The sequence below is a fragment of the Leptopilina boulardi genome, unplaced genomic scaffold (assembly GCF_019393585.1).
Source record: "Leptopilina boulardi isolate dan_hultmark-lab unplaced genomic scaffold, ZJU_Lbou_2.1 LbouV2_278, whole genome shotgun sequence".
In the NCBI taxonomy this organism is placed as follows: domain Eukaryota; kingdom Metazoa; phylum Arthropoda; class Insecta; order Hymenoptera; family Figitidae; genus Leptopilina; species Leptopilina boulardi.
Window position 1 is genome coordinate 5,930,261 of NW_026137838.1, and position 22,461 is coordinate 5,952,721.

Below are 22,461 nucleotides of genomic sequence, written 5' to 3' on the forward strand. Positions count from 1 at the left end.
CTTTTTTTTATTTCAATTTCTCTCTAAATCTGAATTAGTAAAAATGTTTACTAATTTGAATTAGTGACTCACTTTTTGCTTCTGAATTAGTTAAATTTTACTAATTGTTAGTAAAAGTTACTAATAATTAGTTAAATTTTACTAATTCAGAAGCAAAAAGTGAGTCACTAATTCAAATTAGTAAACATTTTTACTAATTCAGGTTTAGAGAGTACAGAACTATTTTAATGGTTCATCAGCGTTAATGCAAAATGCAGTAAGTACATACAGTACTGCTTTGATACTTACAGTATTAATAAAAATACAGTAAGTACATAGAGAACTGTTTCAATACTGGTAGTATAGTAATTCAAAATCCAGTAAGTACGTACGGTGCTTTTCAATACTGTCAGTATAAATAAAAAATACAGTAACTACATATAGTACTGGCATTACAAATAAAAAATACAGTAAGTACATACAATATTGATAAAAAGTACAGTAAGTACATACAGTACTGGTTTAATATTGTCAGTAAAGGCAGTAAGTGAATACAGTGTTGATAAAAATGCAGTAAGTACTGTCAATATTAATTTTAAAAGAACAGTAAGTACATACTCTCTAAATTTGAATTAGTAAAAATGTTTACTAATTTAAATTAGTGACTCACTTTTTGCTTCTGAATTAGTTAAATTTTACTAATTGTTAGTAAAAGTTACTAATAATTAGTTAAATTTTACTAATTCAGAAGCAAAAAGTGAGTCACTAATTCAAATTAGTAAACATATTTACTAATTCAGATTTAGAGAGTTGTTTTCTAAAAATTTATATTGTGTAAATATTTTTCAATTTAATGTTTCTTTACAAAAAAAAAAATACAATTGAAAAAATTTATATGAAAAAGATTTTTGGAGCTTCGTTTATGAAATTTTAAAATGAGATAAATTATACTAAGTGGTTTTAAATTTCAATTTTTGAAACAAGAAAATGTGAATTTCAAGGAAGACTCTGAAACGGTCGTTAATAGCTTAATTAGGGGGGAATTATAACGAGATTCGAGCTCTGATATACACCTTCTTCTTCCAAGAAATGATTGAGGGCAGGACTTGCACCTGTTTTCACCTTGTGTGCAACGCACCGTATCTTTATGGCATCCGATTCACTCAGAATCATCAAGCCGAGATTTATAACTCCATAACTCTTTTCGATATCCAAAAAAAAAAAAAAAAAAAATTGATTTCAAAACTTCTCTGCATTAAGAAAATTTTTCTTTTAATATTTCATTTTTACATTTCATTTTATTTGTTTTAGTTTTGTAATCAGTAATTTTTTTTCGAAAAAAAAAAATTGTTATTCATTTGAATAAAACTCCCACGAACAATGGCATTATAGAAGCATTAAGCATTGAAAAATATCGTTTCGCGGACCAGTTAACCCTGAAGAAATCTACTTTATAGATGCTCTTGGCTCGACTTTGCAATTCCTTCTCTTCTTAAATCGAGAGCTGCAAACTCGTTTTAGCGAGGCGTCGACGGGAACGGCCAGATGATAACTTATCTTAATTGCACCTTGTATACCACAGAAACAGGTTTTAGGTTCACTGGATTTCAAACTGAATTTATATATAGGATTTATATTTATATACAATATATATATATATTGTTGTTTACGGAAGCAAAATACCCCCAAAAATTCCTTACAGTAAAAATATCTGTTTCCAGTTCATCATTTTTCGTTTTAGAAACAATAAATCTATTTTTGATTCTTTTTTAAAAAAAAAATAATAAATTTTTTTTTGTTGTCATTGTATAAAATAAAAATTAGATTTAACTTTTTTCCTGTTCTTGAAGGAAAAAGAAAAGAAAAAAAATATAAATGAAAAGAAAAAGGAAGTGGAGAATAATTTCTAGGCACCCAAGTACTTTCTTACAACCTCTAGCAATTTTGTTAATTGCATCACTAGACCTCGCATAATCCTTTTTTGTTCCCGAACAATAGAAGTTTATAATCTCTTTTATTTTACTGCAGAAGAGAGTTCATTCAATTTGACTCACTTGAGTTTTAGAATGAGAACATAATTTTGTCCTGAGCTCTCGAAACTTTATACTTTTTTCTATTTTTCAGAAATTTGTTCTCATTTTAAATTTCTTTTTTAGGAAGTAAAAAATAATTTTTCGATTTTTTTTTTTTTAATTAAAACTTGGTGTGTGTAAAACAATTTGCCGGAACGTTTTCTGACACCAACAATTTCGTTCCACCTAAATGACTATCAGTGGCGGTTTGTCGATAAGTTTTAATCACACGTGAAATATTGATAAAACATTTCTTTGGAAAAAAAAAAAACATTCCACGATTCATCAGTCAATGTTGTTGTTGTATTTATTTTTCTTTTTTTTTTTTTGGTTGGAAAAAACTTTTTTTTTTTTTTTTTTTTCGATTTGAGTGTCGAGGGAAAGACAACCCCTCGAAAAATTTACTGTGTGTATAGGAAGGTCATATATCACACGTCATGGGACGAAGGGGTTGAATAATGAATAATCAGCCAACGTCAACTACTCTGGTCCGCCAGCCAAATTCCGTTCCATAAATCCTCACCAAAAACCTAGATTATACCATAAAAATTTACCTTATACTCGCTTACTGTTGTATATATATATATTTCTGTGAAAATTCCTATATAACGCAGAGATTGAAAATTGTTTTTGCAACGAATTTTTCTCTCTTCCAATTTTCGAAAAAAAAGGATTTATAAAATTATATTGGTGGGCAAAAGAAAAATATATGGAATTTTTTTTCTAATGAAATTAATCGTATAAAAATAAATGCCAAATGTTTCTGAAACTTTTATTAATATATTAATTAGAAAAAATTAAATATTAATTAGAAAAAATTAATTAGAAAAAATTAAATATTAATTAGAAAAAATTAATTAGAAAAAATTAAATATTAATTAGAAAAAATTAATTAGAAAAATTTATAAACGAAAAAAAGAATGTGGACAATGTGTGAGAGAATAAATTTAGTGTTAAATGATTTTAAAAAAAGACACGTAAAGTCCACATATGATAATTCTGCACATTTGTTTTTTTTCTCTCTCTCTCTCTCTTTTTTTTCTAGATGTACTTAAATAGTTAAACATTTGCATATTCGTTTAATACAGTATATACATAACGAAATAAGCGAATGAAATTCAGCACGAAGGAAATGTTGAGACTCGGATAGTGAGTTTATCCCAGAGAAAATCTGGAAAACGAGATACACACATACATACATACACACATGGAAAATGTGGATCCCATTCCCATGGGATCAAGCAAGCGGTTACCCGTGTCCGTGGTTCTGGAAAATCACCTATCCTGTAGGGTCCTCTAAAAAAAAAAAAAGGGTACCCTTTTACGCTATATAGGTTGCTCCATAATAAACAGAAAACGATTTGCAAAGACTTGCCAGGATTTTCCTTTTACACTAGTGTCCTCTCTCTTTTTTTTCCCCCTTTCTCTCTTTCGTTTGCTTTGGGTAAAAAAAATATAGGAAAATAAAAAAAAAAAAATACGTTAAAAGTCCTGAACAAGTTCTAAGCCGATGATTATGATTCTCTAAAGTGTATAAAGAAAAGTTTTTCATGAAGGAGAAGGAAGTTTAGCAGGATGATTACACAAAGCCTGGTATTAATTAGAAAAGAAAAGCAACTTGAGTCTCGGAAACATTTTTTTTTTCTTTTTTTTTTTTTGTTTACAAAAAATTTATAACGCTAATGGGTACAAACATTTCTTTTCTCTTTTGAATTAATAACTTAAAGAGCATCTTTCTGGAATATTCGCTGAGAATATAAATGACGATACATTAATTTATATGTATACTTAATTGGGAAAAATTTTTCATTGCGATTTAAATAACAATTATATTATTTTTCTGCAAGACCAAACTTTCTTTTTAATATATATTTTGTGGAAAAAAATCCACTATGAAAATGGTATTTAATTCTACAAATAGAAAAAATAGTTTCAGTCGTTTTTAGTTAGCGATACTAGCGCTCGTGCGGCAAAACCGTTGCAACTCAGGTGAGGGATACAATGGCGGACATGATCTGCGCATGCGTTTTGTGTATAGCAGATGAAAAATGTTCGTGTTTCTTTGTATACACTAAAAAAAAATTATTTGATTCAAATAATGATAATTATTTAATATTAAATATTTTTATTTAATAATAGCCAAATAACCGATTCTTTGAATCAAATAATTTTTTTCCAGTATAGAAAAGAAACAAATTTTTTTTTTTATACAAAAATTTTTGTTTTGGACTGTCCATCCGATTTCTAAAAAAAAAAGGAATTTCTAATCTACAACTTGATTTCTCCTTGGTGGAGAAAAAAACAAATTCCCGATGTGAAAAATTTCTGATTAAAAGAAAATAATGTCCAAGTTTCTCGATGATCAGGAAACGTTGACGATATATAAAATGTCGGTGAACCTGAACGAAACTTATGAATGGACAACCAGTTTTCTGAATATAGGCATATTATGTGGAGTATATACACGTTTCTTGACGCTTTTTGCAAAAACTTTTCTACATGTACGATCTTACATATTTTATATATATATATATATATATATATATACATATATATATATATTCTCACGCATTGCACTCACACCATAAATGAAGAAGAGGTTTGCTGAATCGTTTTTGCGTCGGCTTCGACAAAGAATCCCTTTGTGTATATGTATATATATATATGTAGGTATATACGTCCATGAGGTTGTGCCACGATCAATACGCGATGCACTGCTACGATCAAAGGCAGGATAGCAATTTTTCATCAACTATGTAAAAAATTTCCACCATCCTGTTTTGTTGCTCCTGAACCCATTATCGGAAATTCCTTTTACTTTTAGTCCTCAAAATCCCCGCTCTCACTTGCTATATAGTACATTTTTATTACAATCTTCTTTAATTTCACACACTGGGCAATTTCTCGTTTTATTACTATATATAAATATTGATCGGAATTAAAAACATTCTTTTTGAAAAACAAATTTTTCTCTATTATAAAATAAGTAAAATATTGTCTTTTTTAATGACAATATTTAAATTTTTGAAATTGACTATTTATTATAAAAAAAAATAAATATGAGAGAAGCATGGCGCCTCCATCGCAGGGTTTCGTGGACAATATTAATATTACCGTTGCTAAGGAAAAAAATCCACAGCAACCGTTGCCAAGGAAAAGAAATCCTTAGCAACGGTTGCTAAGGTAAAAACGTTCATGGAAACGGTTACTCTGGAGACGGTTGCTATGAAGGCGGTTACTATGGAAACGGTTGCTGTGAAGGCGGTTGCTATGGAAACGGTTACTACGGAAACGGTTGCTATGAAAGCGGTTACTATGGAAACGGTTGCTATGAAGGCTGTTGCTATGGAAACGGTTACTATGGAAACTGTTGCTATGGAAACGGTTACTATGGAAACTGTTACTATAGAGACGGTTGCTATGGAAACTGTTCCTATGGAAACTGTTGCTATGGAAACTGTTCCTATGGAAACTGTTGCTATGGAAACGGTTAGTATGGAAACTGTTACTATAGAAACGGTTGCTATGAAGGCGGTTGCTATGGAAACGGTTACTACGGAAACGGTTGCTATGGAAGCGGTTACTATGGAAACGGTTGCTATAAAGACTGTTGCTATGGAAACGGTTGCTATGAAGGCGGTTGCTATGAAGGCTGTTGCTATGGAAACGGTTACTATGGAAACTGTTACTATAGAGACGGTTGCTATGGAAACTGTTACTATAGAAACGGTTGCTATGGAAACGGTTACTATGGAAACTGTTACTATGGAAACGGTTGCTATGAAGGCTGTTGCAATGGAAACGGTTACTACGGAAACGGTTGCTATGGAAGCGGTTACTATGGAAACTGTTACTATAGAAACGGTTGCTATGAAGGCGGTTGCTATGGAAACGGTTGCTATGAAGGCTGTTGCTATGGAAACGGTTACTATGGAAACTGTTGCTATGGAAACTGTTGCTATGGAAACGGTTACTATGGAAACTGTTACTATGGAGACGGTTGCTATGAAGACGGTTACTATGGAGACGGTTACTATGGAAACGGTTGCTATGGAAATAATATATATATATATTTTGTTTCCATAGCAACGGAAAACAATCTTCATCTGGAACAGTGATATATTTCTCTAGAATAGCGAAAACTTTCACTGTTTTAGTGCAACATATCGCTGTTTCAGTGAAATATATCGCTATTCCAAATAAAGATTTTTTTCTCTCTATACGCTATTATGTAATAATTATGTAAAATATAAAAATTCATTTTATGGAAATATAATTATTATAAAATAAAAATATAAAAATTTATATATTCATAAAAAATTCCTTATAGAAAAAAAAAACTTTTTTTTTTGTTTCTAGAAATGACAATCAATTTTTTTTTTTCGTTACTTTTGAATATTGTCATTTGCAAAATGAAAAAAAAAAAAAATTTGTAATTTCTCTTGATTCGCATATCCTGCGCAATTTTTGTTGGTGATCGTGCTTGCGACAGCTGTCAGAATTGTCCAATAATCTCTCGACGTGACAAGGTCGCGGCTGTCATAAAAAATCGTTACTCCGTGAGGGAGAGATATTTTCAGAGAGAGAGAAAATAACACATTTTTTTTTTTTCACTAAAAATAAAAAAAAAAAAAAAAAAAAACTGGAGTTTTTCTCCCGAGTTGGACACGAATGAATTCTTTATTAAACATCTTCGTAAATTTTAAGGCAGGTCTCTTCTTTTGACGTTGAAATTTCCAAAGAGTTATATAGTGAAAAGGTACAATTTCCTTTTTTTCCAAAAAAAAAAGCGACGACCGTGTTTTTGAAACCCTTTATAAATTGAAAACTCTTTTTTTTGTGTGTTACTTTTCTGTTTGTACTAACATAGTGAATTTATTATTCTGTTTCAGACTTCCGGTGTGGTTCCTAAATGGTCGCTGGTGAGTACACTAATTGTATTCTCTTTTCTAAGTGCACTTTCTTTCCTGTCGTGAGAGAGAGAGAGACTCTCTCAATACAATGGAAAAATGAAATTATCGATTTTTTTTTTATTTTAATATGAAAAAAGAACGCAAAAGCAGATTTATTTTCAACAAGGTTAAAATTAAAATTCTCTCTGTTGGTTTTTTTTGCCAAAGGGAAAAAAGGTCTAAAAAATTAAATTGTGTTAAATATTAAATAATTAATAATATATTATTTGCAAGTCTTGGGGACTATTTAAATAATTAAAAAAAGAAATTTATATTATGCAGAAATATAAATATAGAAGTTTCGCATAATGTAAAAGCGTCAGAGACCTCATCAATATTTCAATTTTTCCCCGCTAATCTGCGTAGATTACATTCATTTTGTTTCGATATATAATCGACTGAGTGAAAATTAATCACGATCAACTGACTGTACACACCCGTATATTGCCATTATAATTACATATACGGCAATTTTATTCGTTTAGCGAATAGCTGACGTTTTTTTGGATAATTAAAAATAATTTTTTTTTTTTTTTAAATAATTTTTTTTTAATTTTGCTTAAGGGAATAATTTTATTTCATTTTTTTTCTACTTTTCTTTTTTATTTTTTTTTTTATTTACAATGGTTATTATACAAGCAACGGTACAGTTATTTATTTTATTATATAGGAAAATAGTTACAAATCACTGATTGTTATTAATTGAATGGAAATTTTAGATAATTATTGCATTATTTAGTTTTGTGTACAGGATTATTAATTATTATAGTGTTTGTAGGTATATATCGTGAATTAATAATGCTTTCAACACATTACCTTCGAATTATTAACATAAATATATTTCTATATAGATATATTGTGAAAATTATATATACCATTAACGATTTCGAATAAAATTTCGGGGAACTGAAAGAAAAAATTTATTTTATTCTAATAATCTGTTAGTTGACTATTATCATAGAAATATTTATTTGAACCAAATAATTTTTATTTAAATTAAATAAATTTTATTTGAATCAAATAATTTTTTATATTTTATTCAAATAATCGCTTACTTGACTATTATCAAATAATTATTTATTTGAACCGAATAAATATTTATTTGAACCATATAATTTTTATTTAAATTAAATAAATTGTATTTAAACCAAATACCATTTAATTGACTGAAATAATAATTATTTGATACAAATAAATATTTATTTGATAATAATCAAGTAATCGAGTAATTGAATCAAATAATTTTTTTTTCTCAGTGCATCAAATAAATATTTACTTGGACCAAATTTTATTTGAATTAAATAAACTGTATTTGAATCAAATAATTTTTGTATTTGATTCAAATAATCGCTTACTTGACTATTATCAAATAAATATTTACTTGAACCAAATAAATTTTTTATTTGAATTAAATAAATTTTATTAGAACCAAATAATTTCTTATTTGAAACAAAATATCATTTAATTAACTCAAACAATAATTATTTGATACAAATAAATATTTATTTGATAATAGTGAAGTAATCGAGTATTTGAATCAAATAAATTTTTTTTCAGTGTATCGAATAAATATTTACTTGGACCAAATAAATTTTTATTTGAATTAAATAAATTTTATTAGAACCAAATAATTTCTGTATTTAAAAGAAATACCATTTAATTGACTGAAATAATAATTATTTGTTACAAATAAATATTTATTTGATAATAATCAAGTAATCGAGTAATTGAATCAAAAAATTTTTTTTTTCAGTGTATCAAATAAATATTTACTTGGACCAAATTTTATTTGAATTAAATAAACTGTATTTGAACCAAATAATTTTTTATTTGAATTAATAAATAGACTATTTGGACCAAATAATATTTATTTGAATTAAAAAAAATTATTTGGATCAATAATTTCTGTAACCACACTTCATTGAATTAACTTAAATAATAAATATTTATTTATTTTATAATAGTCAAGTAACTTATTATATTTGAATCAAAGAAATTTTTATTTTCAGTATGAAATTAAAAAATAAAAGCGTATAAATTTTTTTTGTAACGAAACGGGGAATAATAATAATAAATCTCTTGATTAGAAAAAAAGCAAAAAAAAAAAAAAAAAAAAAATTGCAGTTGACGACAGGTTTGTCGTGAAAAGAGCGCGCGCGATGTGCACCTCTCATGCGCAATGGCCTTTAACCTTCTTGTAAAGGAGCACCGTTACTTGAAAGTTTCATGTTGGTTTGTTCCGTTTTCTCTTCGGCTTCCTTCTCGCGGAAAACGTGAGCGATGATCTGTCCCGTTCTATAACTAAGCTATCATTGACGTCATGTATAATTCTTTAAGTATCAATTCGCCATCATAATCCAACTAGAAGTCCTCTATATATAAGCCTATTGTTCATGATCAATATTTTCACTTTGACAATGTTTATTATTATATATATATATATATATATGTCAATTTCTCTCAATTTTTTCAAATATTTTTCACATTTTTTTTCTTATTTTCAATTTAAAAATTGTTAACTGATTTTATTTTATTAATTATAATATTAAATTTAAAAATATTTTGATTCAATCAGTTGAAAATAAATAATAATAATATTATTATATTATTAATAATAATAATATAATAATAATAATACTATTATATTATTAATAATAATAATAATATAATAATAATATTATTATATTATTAATAATAATAATATAAAATATTATTAATATTATAAAAATATTATTTATTTATAAATAAATTTATCTATTTAAAAATACGTGACGTGACAAATATAAAAGAATGAATCTTTCTTTTTCTATTATAATATTATGATTTTTTTAAAAAAAAAAACCCATTTTTTTGGGGGGGTTAGGAAATGAAAAATATATATTAATATAGTTATTAGAAATAGATGGATCTTTAATTAAACAATGATCTAATCAATCTTCACCCTCATTTGAATTCCTAGATTGGTCTCTCAGTCTATTTGGCAACCCACGGTTTTCCATTGATTTATATTAGCCGCCGGGTATTAAGCGGATGTTAATATTTGATTGTCGGTTGCCGGGGCCAAATGCGCAAGCGCGTGCATCTTCGATCGCGGTTTCTTTCTCTCAATCTCTGCGTCTCCTCGTCTATCCCTCTCTCTCTCTCACTCTCTCTATCTCTCTTCGAGGCAAAATACCTAGCTGCAATTTTCAGGATAAAACATTGTCTCTCTTCGAAAATCCCTCAAACCATATATATATATATAGCATCCAATATTCTGACTTTGAACTATTATTATTTTTCTCATATCGTGAAAATAATGAAACATTTACCTAGAAATGCAAAATTATTTATTGTACTTCAAAACTTTAAAAATTATTCCTAAATATTTATTTTTAATTTCCATTAATTGGTTAAAAATATAAAAAAAAGATTTTTTTACATAAATAGAAAAAATAATTTTTGTTTCAATTTTAAAAGAAATTATTTTGAAAAATTGTTTTTGAAATGAAAAAAAATTCGAAAAATAATTTTGTTATTGAAATTTGAAAAAAATTATTTTTATATTTATTTAATTAAATATATAAATTATTTATTATTATTATTATTATTTTTATTATTATTATTATTATTATTATTATTATTATTATTATTCAATATTATTGGTAAAATAATTTTGTTTTTGAAATGAGAAAAAACAAAAATTATTTTGAAAATAAATTTTTGAAAAGCCCCCATGGTACTTTGAAGTACAAAGCTAGGAAATTTTTTTTTTTTTTTTTTTTTTTCACTACACCTTATTCGTAGAACGGACCAAAGTCATTTGCAATTTCGTAACGCGTTCGCGAGTCATGCCAGAATAGACGACTTTGCAAGAACGATATATGCAGTAGGCGTCCTCGTCGAAAAGGAACGATCCGTGTCGGGGCAGAGAGAGAGAGAGAGAGAGAAAAAAAAAATAGATCTCCCTCGTCAGCTGATTGGAGTATTGCCAGTTTGGTGAATGAACGAACAAACCTTTGCTCCAACTTACCCCTGATCTCTCCTTCTCTCTCATGAATCAAAATTTAAAAAAAAAAGAAAATAAAAATATATTCTCTAAATCTGAATTAGTAAAAATGTTTACTAATTTGAATTAGTGACTCACTTTTTGCTTCTGAATTAGTACAATTTTACTAATTATTAGTAACTTTTACTAACAATTAGTAAAATTAAAATTAATTAAAATTAGTAAAATTTTACTAATTATTAGTAACTGTTACTAACAATTAGTAAAATTAAAATTAATTAAAATTAGTAAAATTTTACTAATTATTAGTAACTTTTACTAATTATTAGTAACTTTTACTAACAATTAGTAAAATTTAACTAATTCAGAAGCAAAAAGTGAGTCACTAATTCAAATTAGTAAACATTTTAGTAAAAGTTACTAATAATTAGTAAAATTTTACTAATTCAGAAGAAAAAAGTGAGTCACTAATTCAAATTAGTAAAATTTTACTAATTCAGAAGAAAAAAGTGAGTCACTAATTTAAATTAGTAAACATTTTAGTAAAAGTTACTAATAATTAGTAAAATTTTACTAATTCAGAAGAAAAAAGTGAGTCACTAATTCAAATTAGTAAAATTTTACTAATTCAGAAGAAAAAAGTGAGTCACTAATTTAAATTAGTAAACATTTTAGTAAAAGTTACTAATAATTAGTAAAATTTTACTAATTCAGAAGAAAAAAGTGAGTCACTAATTCAAATTAGTAAAATTTTACTAATTCAGAAGAAAAAAGTGAGTCACTAATTTAAATTAGTAAACATTTTAGTAAAAGTTACTAATAATTAGTAAAATTTTACTAATTCAGAAGCAAAAAGTGAGTCACTAATTCAAATTAGTAAACATTTTTACTAATTCAGATTTAGAGAGTAGAATATCGATTCTTTCAGGAATCTTGATTTATGATTCAGCAAAATTTTTTAAATAAATTATTATTTAGATCAATTAAAACAAAAATTAAAAATAACAAAATTCGCTTAAAAGTTTAGTTTCAAATAAAATAATAATAATAATAAAAATAATTAAAATTAAATATATTCCTTTTAGTTGAAATATATATTTTTAACTGCAAATTTATATAAAAATAAGTGAGAAAAAAATAGTTGAAAAAAATTATTTGGTTCAAATAAAGTTGATAATAAAAATTATTTCTATTTTATTTTATAATAAAGTATAAGCTGAATCAAATAAATTTTTTTCTCAATTTGTAATATCGAGTAAAAAAAAAATTGATTTAAATATGAAAAAATTTCTATATATACGAATTTTTTCTTCTTCTCATATATATATATATATATATATATAGAATTGTGTGTGGAAAATTTTTAAAGGAAGGTTGAACATTAGATTTGAAGTTGGTTCGAAATCCCCAGGGGAATCGAATTTTCTACTTGAGAAAAAAAAAAAGAGTGAAAAGAAAAAAATTGTTCGGGTTTAGGAGGTGGGGGGGGGGAGAGGAGAATAAAATGAATTCCCTGGAAGCGGATATGTTGGAATTGGTCAAGAAGGATTCGCCTCCTCAGCCTATATGGTTCGATGTTCCATAATTCAATTTTCACTGATCTTTTTTCTTTTTTTTTCACTTTCTTTTTCTTTCTTTTTTTTTTTTTTTTTGCTTTCTTTCTTTTATTTATTTTCCCTTCCTTTTTCTTGAACCTGACGCCTTGGATCGCGACGGTGAAAATTTATGATCAACGGAAGTAGCGACTTGGAATTTTTTTTTTCTTTTTTCTTTTTGAAAAGACAAGAATTACGATCTCGTTGAAAATGCAAACGGAAGCGTACCGCGTGACCATTTGCAGAATGACCTTCTCTCACTGTCTCTTTTTATACACGCGCCGCGACACTTTTAAAAACGCGTTTGTTTAATCAAATTTATAGGGTCCCAAAAAAAACTGTTCCTTCGATTTTGAAAAAGAAAAAAATTTTTTTTTTTTAAATATATAAATAGGAATTTTTGTGTAAATAAAAAATACGAAATTATTTTCCATTTTTTGTTTGAAAGCATTTTATTAATATTATTTTTTTTATTTGCAAAATTGTATTAAATTTTTTAATTTTATTAGTTTGTTAATATTTTATTTTATTGTTAATTATTGTTTTATTTATTTGTTAATATTTTTATTTTCCTTTACAATTATTTTTATATTAAAAAAACATCGTGTGTGTTTTTTTTTTTTATCAAAGAATTAAAATTATAATTGAGGTCCTTTTATTGCGAATCGAATAATTTTGATAGAAAAAAATTTCTCTGAATTACATTTTTTTTTAATTGGATATACTTTTGGAGTGAGAATTTTTTTTTTTTTTTTTAATTGTTAGGTGTTTTAATAAGTGTCCGTGACGCACGAGAGAGAATTTTTTTTTTTTCAAGGGGGATCCATATTGAATCCAAATCTTATTCAGCAGTGAGAAAAGTTTCCCTTAAAGCTTTTAATTCTCCTTTATTCGACTGAAGAACCTCTCATTACCAGAAACTTATAATTGTAGTGGATTAATTCAAGTATGAAGGCAGAGATATTAACGGATAATCACCGATTCTTTAGATGCCAAATTTTAAATTAAACTATATAATTTAATTTTGTCATGAGAAAAAACGAAATATAATTTTACGCGGATTAAAAATTTAATTTTATGTTTATAAAAAAAATTTAATTTATTTTAATATTATTTAATTGTATTTAATTTTTTTTTAATTTTATTTTATTTACTTCACGGAAAAAAAAATTTCACCTAGAACAGCGATAAGTGTCACTAAAACTGACAAAGTTTTCTCTATTCTAGAGAATTGCTGTTTCAGATAAAGATTTTTGTCCGTGTTCTATTTACTTTAATTTAAAATATTTTTTTTCCGTAAAGTAATTTTTCAAAAATTGTCCCTTAATTTCTTATAATTATTATTATTAATATTTTTTTTAAATATAATTTAAATTTGCATTCATTATGAATGAGTCTGGAAGATGAATGTTTTGCCCTTTTCAAGTACAGTTACACGTATTAAGAGCAGACACGTCATTTGGTTCCTATACAACGTCCCTTGTTTTTTAAGCTGCGTGACATGCTTCTTCTGCTCTTTTATGTATCTGAGTAAAAAAAAAAAAGAAGAAAAAAAAGTGAACTTAAACATGTGCTCAACAGACGCGTCTAATTACGAATTGCCGAATTGGTGTCAACTTATATAAAAAAAAAATTAAAAATAAATTTAAAAGCTCCAAAGAAAAATTTATAATTAAAAAAAAATAATAATATTATGCATATTAGTTTATTTTTTGAGTTAAAAATTTTAAATACTAAATTAAAACTTTTCGAAACAAAATTAAGAGAATTTTTTTATGATTAAATTTCAATAATAATAATAATATTTATAATTATAGTAATAATAATAATTATTATTATTATAATTATAGTAATAATAGTAATAATAATAATTATTATTATAATTATATAGTATAATAATAATAGTAATAATAATAACAATTCGAGTTTGTGTGGCTTTTTTGAATTTTTAAAAATTTGAGGATATCCGCTTTGTGAAAAAAGTATAAGGAAAAAATTTCTAGGAAATAAATCCCTTCGGCTCTTTAAAGTTTAAAGGGCCAGGAAAGACCATATGGCTAGAGACCCGAATGACTGAACTGAAATGACAGAAAAAAAAAAAAAAATCTCCAGCCAGACATGTACCGTTTACTTTCTTATATAGTTAAAAATAATAGTACTAATTATACTTTTCATATGGTTTTTACTACTGGTTTTTCTTGGAACTTGTAAATTATTTTTTAATATACCTAAAATTGAATATAAAAAAGTGTCATTATAATTTTGAAATACATTTAAAAAAAAAATTTTTTTAATACTTTAAAATTACAAAAATTAAAATATAATCACTGATGATAGTTATATATAATCACAATAACAAGTTCTAAAAACGAATTATTTTTTTATAATAACTAATTTAATTAATAATCAAATAATTAAAATAATAATAATAAAAATAGTAAAAAAAAGTAATAAAAATATAGTGAAAAATAATAATAAAAAAATAGTACAAAAATAATAATAATAAGAAAATAGTACAAAAATAATAATAATAAAAAAATAGTACAAAAATAATAATAATAAAAAATAGAACAAAAATAATAAAACATAATAAATAAAATAAAATTCTTTATTGAATACACAAAAAAATTTGAACATTTCTTTTTTAATTCATTGAAGTTAGCTACGTCAAAAAATTTTTTTTACAGAAAGTTGAAGCAAAAAATGGAAAAAAAAATTATTAAACTTTTAGGCCTATTTAAATTTTTGTTCATTATATAAAATTATTTAATTTACTGATATCAGAATTTCATAGATTGTAATCAGTTATAAGTATATATATAAAAAAAAACTCGTTACTAATTGGGGGTAAAAAAAAAATATTTTTTTTTTTTTCTATACAAAGTTTGTGCGCGTGCGGTTAGGTTTTATACTATATGGTTCGTGTATTACTTCCTTCGAAGAAAATTATCGCGCTATATTGTGGTCATAAATATAACCAGGGATACATGTTATGTACTCTTTTACGAACAACGTGTTCGTTAGTTTCTAATGTGATTCACATATATATATATATATATATATATATATATGTATATACATATATATATACAGAGAAGGATTAATAACACCGATTTAAGCGCGGCTAAACTCTTTCTGAGGAAAAGAGATTAACTTGACGGGTTCTCGAGTATATTATTAAGCATCAAAACTTTGGTTTCAAAACCACTTTATTAATACATACGTATCCGCCCCATGGGCAGTAATTATTATTCCATTGCAAAATACCAAAAAAAAAAAAAAATATGAATGGTCAATTTGAATTTAAAAAGATTTTTTAAAGTAGAAAAAAATTTAGTTACTAATTAAATTCGAATTTTATTAAAACATATTGTTTTCTACTAGCAAAATTACACGCGCGCGTTCAACTTTGAATGCAATGGTTGTTTTAAAATAATAATAATATTAATAATAATAATAATTCTGCATCAGTGGAGTAATAAATTAATAATAGGTATATTTCTAATTTTCACGTTATCATTTATTTATACACAGAAAAAAATGAGTTTGATGTTATATAAATAGTGATTTTTTAGTTAAGCCAGCTCATAATTAGTTAATACAGCAAAAATAATTTAGCTAAGTTAATTTTTAAATTTAATAAACTTGTAAAACTATTAGTTCGATTGTAGACGGTAACAACAATGAAAACCCAAGAAAAAACCTATCATAAAAGTGATGATAAGAAAAACATAAATTAAAACCAATAGTTACAATTGGCGGTGTAAATGTTGATAAAAATAAGATTTTTAAGTAATAATTTTAAAATATAAACATTAAAATTTAAGAAATAAATATTTTTGATAAAGTCAATGTTCGATGATTTTTTATAATCTTTGAAATTACAAAAAATTAGTTTTGCTAAATATTTTTTTGTATTTTCTATAAATATTTCGTTGCAAATGAAAATTTTAAATTTATGTTTTTTTTTCAAAAAATTTAATTAATTGATAATTAATAAAAATTAAAAAATTATGTAATCAAAAAGAAAATTAAATTAACTGAAAATTATTAATTATATTTTAAAAAGTATTAAGCAATTAAAAAATATTTAAAAATTCTGAAAAAATAAAACTTAAAAAAACTTTGTAATGTTTTAAACTTTAAACTTAAATTAAAAATTAAAATCAAATTGAAAATTTTTTAAAAAAGCAAACTATTTTTATATTGTTTACCGATAAAAAAATATAACAATTTAATAATTAATAATAAAAACAAATTAATAATAATAATAAACTTATGAATAATAATATATAATAAATAATAATGAATAATGAAAAAATAATGAAAGAAATAATAATTATAAGTTAAAATGTTCTAATTATCTGTAATAATCATTATATAAAAAAATGTATATACAATATAATAAATTTATAAATAATAATAAAAATTATATTATAATTGAAACTTTTTTTTCTATAAATACCAAGTAGGAAATATACTGGTGCTGCACACAATGAACAATATTTTTTTTTTTTACTTTAAATTGTCACTTAGTATATGACTTAATTAATGACGATGAATAAAAATATCCGTCGCGTTAACCACAAAATATTACGAAATCAAGAATTGTGAAAATTTTAGAAAAACAAAAAGGAACAAAATACGACTAACTTCAAGTGTGGACAGACGGAATGAATGAATGAATACGGAAATTATTATAGTTAATTAATTAATTTTTTAATTTTTTATTTTTCAAAGTAGCAAAAAAAAAAAAATTTGTTTACCAATTAAATTCCAATTTTATAATGCCAAAAAAATCGTCACCTACTCTCTAAATCTGAATTAGTAAAAATGTTTACTAATTTGAATTAGTGACTAACTTTTTGCTTCTGAATTAGTAAAATTTTACTTTTAAAAGTAAAAAAAGTTAGTAAAAGTTACTAATAATTAGTAAAATTTTACTAATTCAGAAGCAAAAAGTGAGTCACTAATTCAAATTAGTAAACATTTTTACTAATTCAGATATAGAGAGTAAATCAGCGGTATGTTTAACTAAAATAGTGAAAATTTTCGCTATTCTAGAGAAATATAGCTGTCCCAGAGAAACTTATTGCTATTCCAGGTGAAGATTTTTTTTTTGCGTTTTTTTTTATTTTTTAAGAGGAGAAAAATTTTTATCTGTATAACAGTGAAAGATTTTACTAGAATAGAAGAAAGATTTAATTGAAACAATTATAACTTTTTTTTTTATTCTAGTGAAACATTTCGCTGTTACAGGTAAATATTTTTTTTTCCCTGATAAACATTGTAATTTGTAGTTGTATTATTTTTTTTATTTTTTTACTATACATCAATTGGAAAAAAAAGTAGAAGAAAATTGTGTCGTGCGCGCATCATTGTTGGGAAAAAAAATGGGGATTGAGAAATAAATTGTGAAACACGTGAAAAGAGAAAATTTCTTCAATAGTCCTCGAAAATTTGTGGAGTAAAGAGTAAAATCAACACACTTCTCCAGCGGCGAACTGTCCTCTTCGATTCTTTTCCCTTTAACAAGAGAGAAGTCGTGACGTCTTGCCTCTGGCAAAACGAGTGGTAGTCAAAAGGAACTTAGTATTATGCAAAAGAGGCTGGAAACGAAGCAACTTCTTTCCTCTTCCAGATTCGCCTCTCTCTCTCTCTCTCTCTCTCTCTTCCTCTCTTCCTCTCTTCCTCTCTTATTTCTTTTTTTCCCCTTATTTTCTTCTTTTCTTTCATATTACGAAATAGGAATTAAAAATTCAAAATTTTAATTTTCATAAATCGAAAAAAAAATTTAAACTATAAAATAGTAATAAATGAATAATGTCGGGGGGAGGGGAGGGGAGAATAAAACGAATATAATGAAAGCAAATCCCGGACATAATCTGAAAATTTATATTGTTTCTAATCCTTTAGACATGAGGATTCCACAGAATTATTCCTCCCCCTTTTCATTCATCCTTGGAAATCTGGAATGCAATATAGCTGCAGCAGCAGCAGTAGCAGCAGCAGCTTACCTCCGTTTACAATTTGCGAACATCCCAACTTGAAACTTCAACCCTTTCAACTACTATGTTTTCCAAAGTTCAAAGCATTATATATGTCTTGAAAGCTTTCAACTCAAATTTCAGTGGCATTCGCTCTTGGAAATTTTATAAACACTTTTCTATAAGTATGTATACGTTTTCTTTTCTTTTTCTTTTTTCTTGTTAAAACAAATAAGGATTTATAAAGATTAAGGGCGACAAAAATTTGAAGGAATTTTTTTTTAAATATTTTTTATTTTAGAATAAGTTAAATAACAAAAAACGATAATATATTTGGACAAATGGATTTTAATACATTAAAAAAGAAAAATTTATTTGATTCAAATAATCGCTCTTTTCACGACAAACCTGTCGCCAACTGCAATTTTTTTTGCTTTTTTTTCTATTCAAGAGATTTATTATTATTATTATTATTATTATTATTCCCCGTTTCGTTACAAAAAAAAAAATTTATACCCTTTTATTTTTTAATTCCATATTGAAAATAAAAATTTCTTTGATTCAAATATAATAAGTTACTTGACTATTATTATCAAATAAATAAATATTTATTATTTCAGTCAATTCAATGAAGTGTGGTTACAGAAATTATTGATCCAAATAATTTTTTTTTTCAATTCAAAATAAATATTATTTTCTCCAAATAGTCTATTAATTCAAATAAAAAATTATTTGGTTCAAATACAGTTTATTTAATTCAAATAAAATTTGGTCCAAGTAAATATTTATTTGATACACTGAAAAAAAATTATTTAATTCAATTACTCGATTACTTGATTATTATCAAATAAATATTTATTTGTATCAAATAATTATTATTTCAGTCAATTAAATGCGGTATTTCTTTTAAATACAGAAATTATTTGGTTCTAATACAATTTATTTAATTTAAATAAAAATTATTCGGTTCAAATAAATATTTATTTAATAATAGTCAAGTAAGCGATTATTTGAATCAAATACAAAAATTATTTGATTCAAATACAATTTATTTAATTCAAATAAAAAATTATTTAGTTCAAATACAGTTTATTTAATTCAAATAAAATTTGGTCCAAGTAAATATTTATTTGATACACTAAAAAAAAAAATTATTTAAGTCAAATACTCGATTACTTCACTATTATCAAATAAATATTTATTTGTATTAAATAATTATTAGAGTTAATTAAATGATTTTTTGTTTTAAATAAGAAATTATTTGGTTCAAATAAAATTTATTTAATTCAAATAAAAATTTATTTGGTCCAAGTAAATATTTATTCGATACACTGAAAAAAAATTTATTTAATTCAAATACTCGATTACTTCACTATTATCAAATAAATATTTATTTGTATCAAATAATTATTATTTGAGTTAATTAAATGATATTTTTTTCAAATAAGAAATTATTTGGTTCAAATAAAATTTATTTAATTCAAATAAAAATTTATTTGGTTCAAGTAAATATTTATTTGATAATACTCAAGTAATCGCGAGTATTTGAATAAAATAAATTTTTTTTCATTGTATTATTATTATTATTATTATTATTATTATTATTTTATTTTTATTCTAACAGTAAGAATATAAATTGCATGTGAAATATTCCTAAATAGAGGCCAAGATAATATTCTTAAATTTAGAATTACGTTTTTTTTCGTTGGCATATATATATTAAAATCTTATTTCTTTAAATATTATTTTTTTTTATATTTCGCCATATAAATTAGAATAATAACCCGAAGCTATTTCAATTTCTTGAACAATATAACTTTTTTTTTTTTTTTTGTTCTAATTCACTGGCAGTAAAATTATAAAGTGGAACAAAAAAGTTTAATAGGATAAGTTTATATAAAAACCAGGAGCAAAAAAAAAAAAGGTTAGGAAAAAAAGTTTTTTTTTTTTATTCCAGTGGGGAAAGAATAATCATCAAGTGCGGCAATATTTTTAAAACTGAATAATCTCTTTTCTATTCTATTCCTCTAATTTCTAAGAGGAATTTTAATTTTATTATTTCATAGTTATTTTCGAAAGGTTTATTTTTTTCATCTTGGTTTTAAGAGTATCCTCTTATATTAAGAGTATAATATTAAGAATATTAAAATATTAAGATATCCACTTGGAAAAGTTTCCTCGGAAAGTGCCCCCTGGAGGTTCTATCAGAATTCCGCCGGAACTTCCAACGTAATTCCGTCGGAATTCTATCGGAGTTTCAATGAATTTCCGCCGAAACTTCCAACGGAATTAGGACTCTAAAAATTTTGAAAAAATTAATCGGAATTCTATCGGAGTTCTAAAGAATTTCCGCCGGAACTTCCAACGGAATTAGGACTCTAAAAATTTTAAAAAAATTAATCGGAATTCCGTCGGAATCCCATCGGAAATTTATTGAAACTCCGATGGAATTACATCGGAATTCTATCGGAGTTCCAAAGAATTTCCGCCGGAACTTCCAACGAAATTAGGACTCTAAAAATTTTGAAAAAATTAATCGGAATTCCGCCGGAACTTCCAACGGAATTAGGACTCTAAAAATTTTGAAAAAATTAATCGGAATTCTATCGGAGTTCCAAAGAATTTCCGCCGGAACTTCCAACGGAATTAGGACTCTAAAAATTTTAAAAAAATTAATCGGAATTCCGTCGGAATCCCATCGGAAATTTATTGAAACTCCGATGGAATTACATCGGAATTCTATCGGAGTTCCAAAGAATTTCCGCCGGAACTTCCAACGAAATTAGGACTCTAAAAATTTTGAAAAAATTAATCGGAATTCCGCCGGAACTTCCAACGGAATTAGGACTCTAAAAATTTTGAAAAAATTAATCGGAATTCTATCGGAGTTCCAAAGAATTTCCGCCGGAACTTCCAACGGAATTAGGACTCTAAAAATTTTAAAAAAATTAATCGGAATTCCGTCGGAATCCCATCGGAAATTTATTGAAACTCCGATGGAATTACATCGGAATTCTATCGGAGTTCCAAAGAATTTCCGCCGGAACTTCCAACGAAATTAGGACTCTAAAAATTTTGAAAAAATTAATCGGAATTCCGCCGGAACTTCCAACGGAATTAGGGCTCTAAAAATTTTGAAAAAATTAATCGGAATTCCGTCGGAATCCCATCGGAAATTTATTGAAACTCCGATGGAATTCCGTCGGAATTCTATCGGAGTTCCAAAGAATTTCCGCCGAAACTTCCAACGGAATTAGGACTCTAAAAATTTTGAAAAAATTAATCGCAATTCCGCCGGAACTTCCAACGGAATTAGGGCTCTAAAAATTTTGAAAAAATTAATCGGAATTCCGTCGGAATCCCATCGGAAATTTATTGAAATTCCGATGGAATTCCGTCGGAATTCTATCGGAGTTCCAAAGAATTTCCGCCGAAACTTCCAACGGAATTAGGACTCTAAAAATTTTGAAAAAATTAATCGCAATTCCGTCGGAACTCCGTCGGAATCCCATCGGAAATTCTTTGGAACTCCGATGGAATTCCGATGGAATTACGTTGGAAGTTCCGGCGGAATTCTGATAGAACCTCCAGGGGGCATTTTCCGGGGAAACTTTTCCAAGTGGGGAATCCTATATTATAGTCCTCTCAAATTAAGAGGACATTCTTTTGAGCCTTTTAGCTCTTTTTTTCAGAGGAAAAAATACGCCATTAAAAAAAATAAGAGAAAATCCTCTTAAGACAAGAATATATTTTTTTTCTCTGTGTCTCGAGAAAGATGCAAATGGAAAGATAATTTAATAGAAAGTGGAATTCAGTTTATAATGCTGTCGGAAAAGCCAAGTAAGAGAGAGAGAGAGAGAGAGAGAGAGAGAGAAAGGCGCGTTAGGA

At 25.8% G+C, this 22,461-nt stretch overlaps 1 protein-coding gene across 4 annotated transcripts in view; it reads left to right on the forward strand.

Annotated features, from left to right (window-relative positions):
• LOC127281853 (growth factor receptor-bound protein 14-like) overlaps positions 1–22,461 on the forward strand; it is a 438,976-nt gene that overhangs the window by 191,210 nt on the left and 225,305 nt on the right. For all 4 annotated transcript variants that reach the window (XM_051305804.1, XM_051305807.1, XM_051305805.1 and 1 more), the window contains one exon: positions 6,944–6,973. In XM_051305804.1, the coding sequence (XP_051161761.1) occupies positions 6,944–6,973 (30 nt within the window). The remainder of the gene's footprint in view (positions 1–6,943; positions 6,974–22,461) is intronic.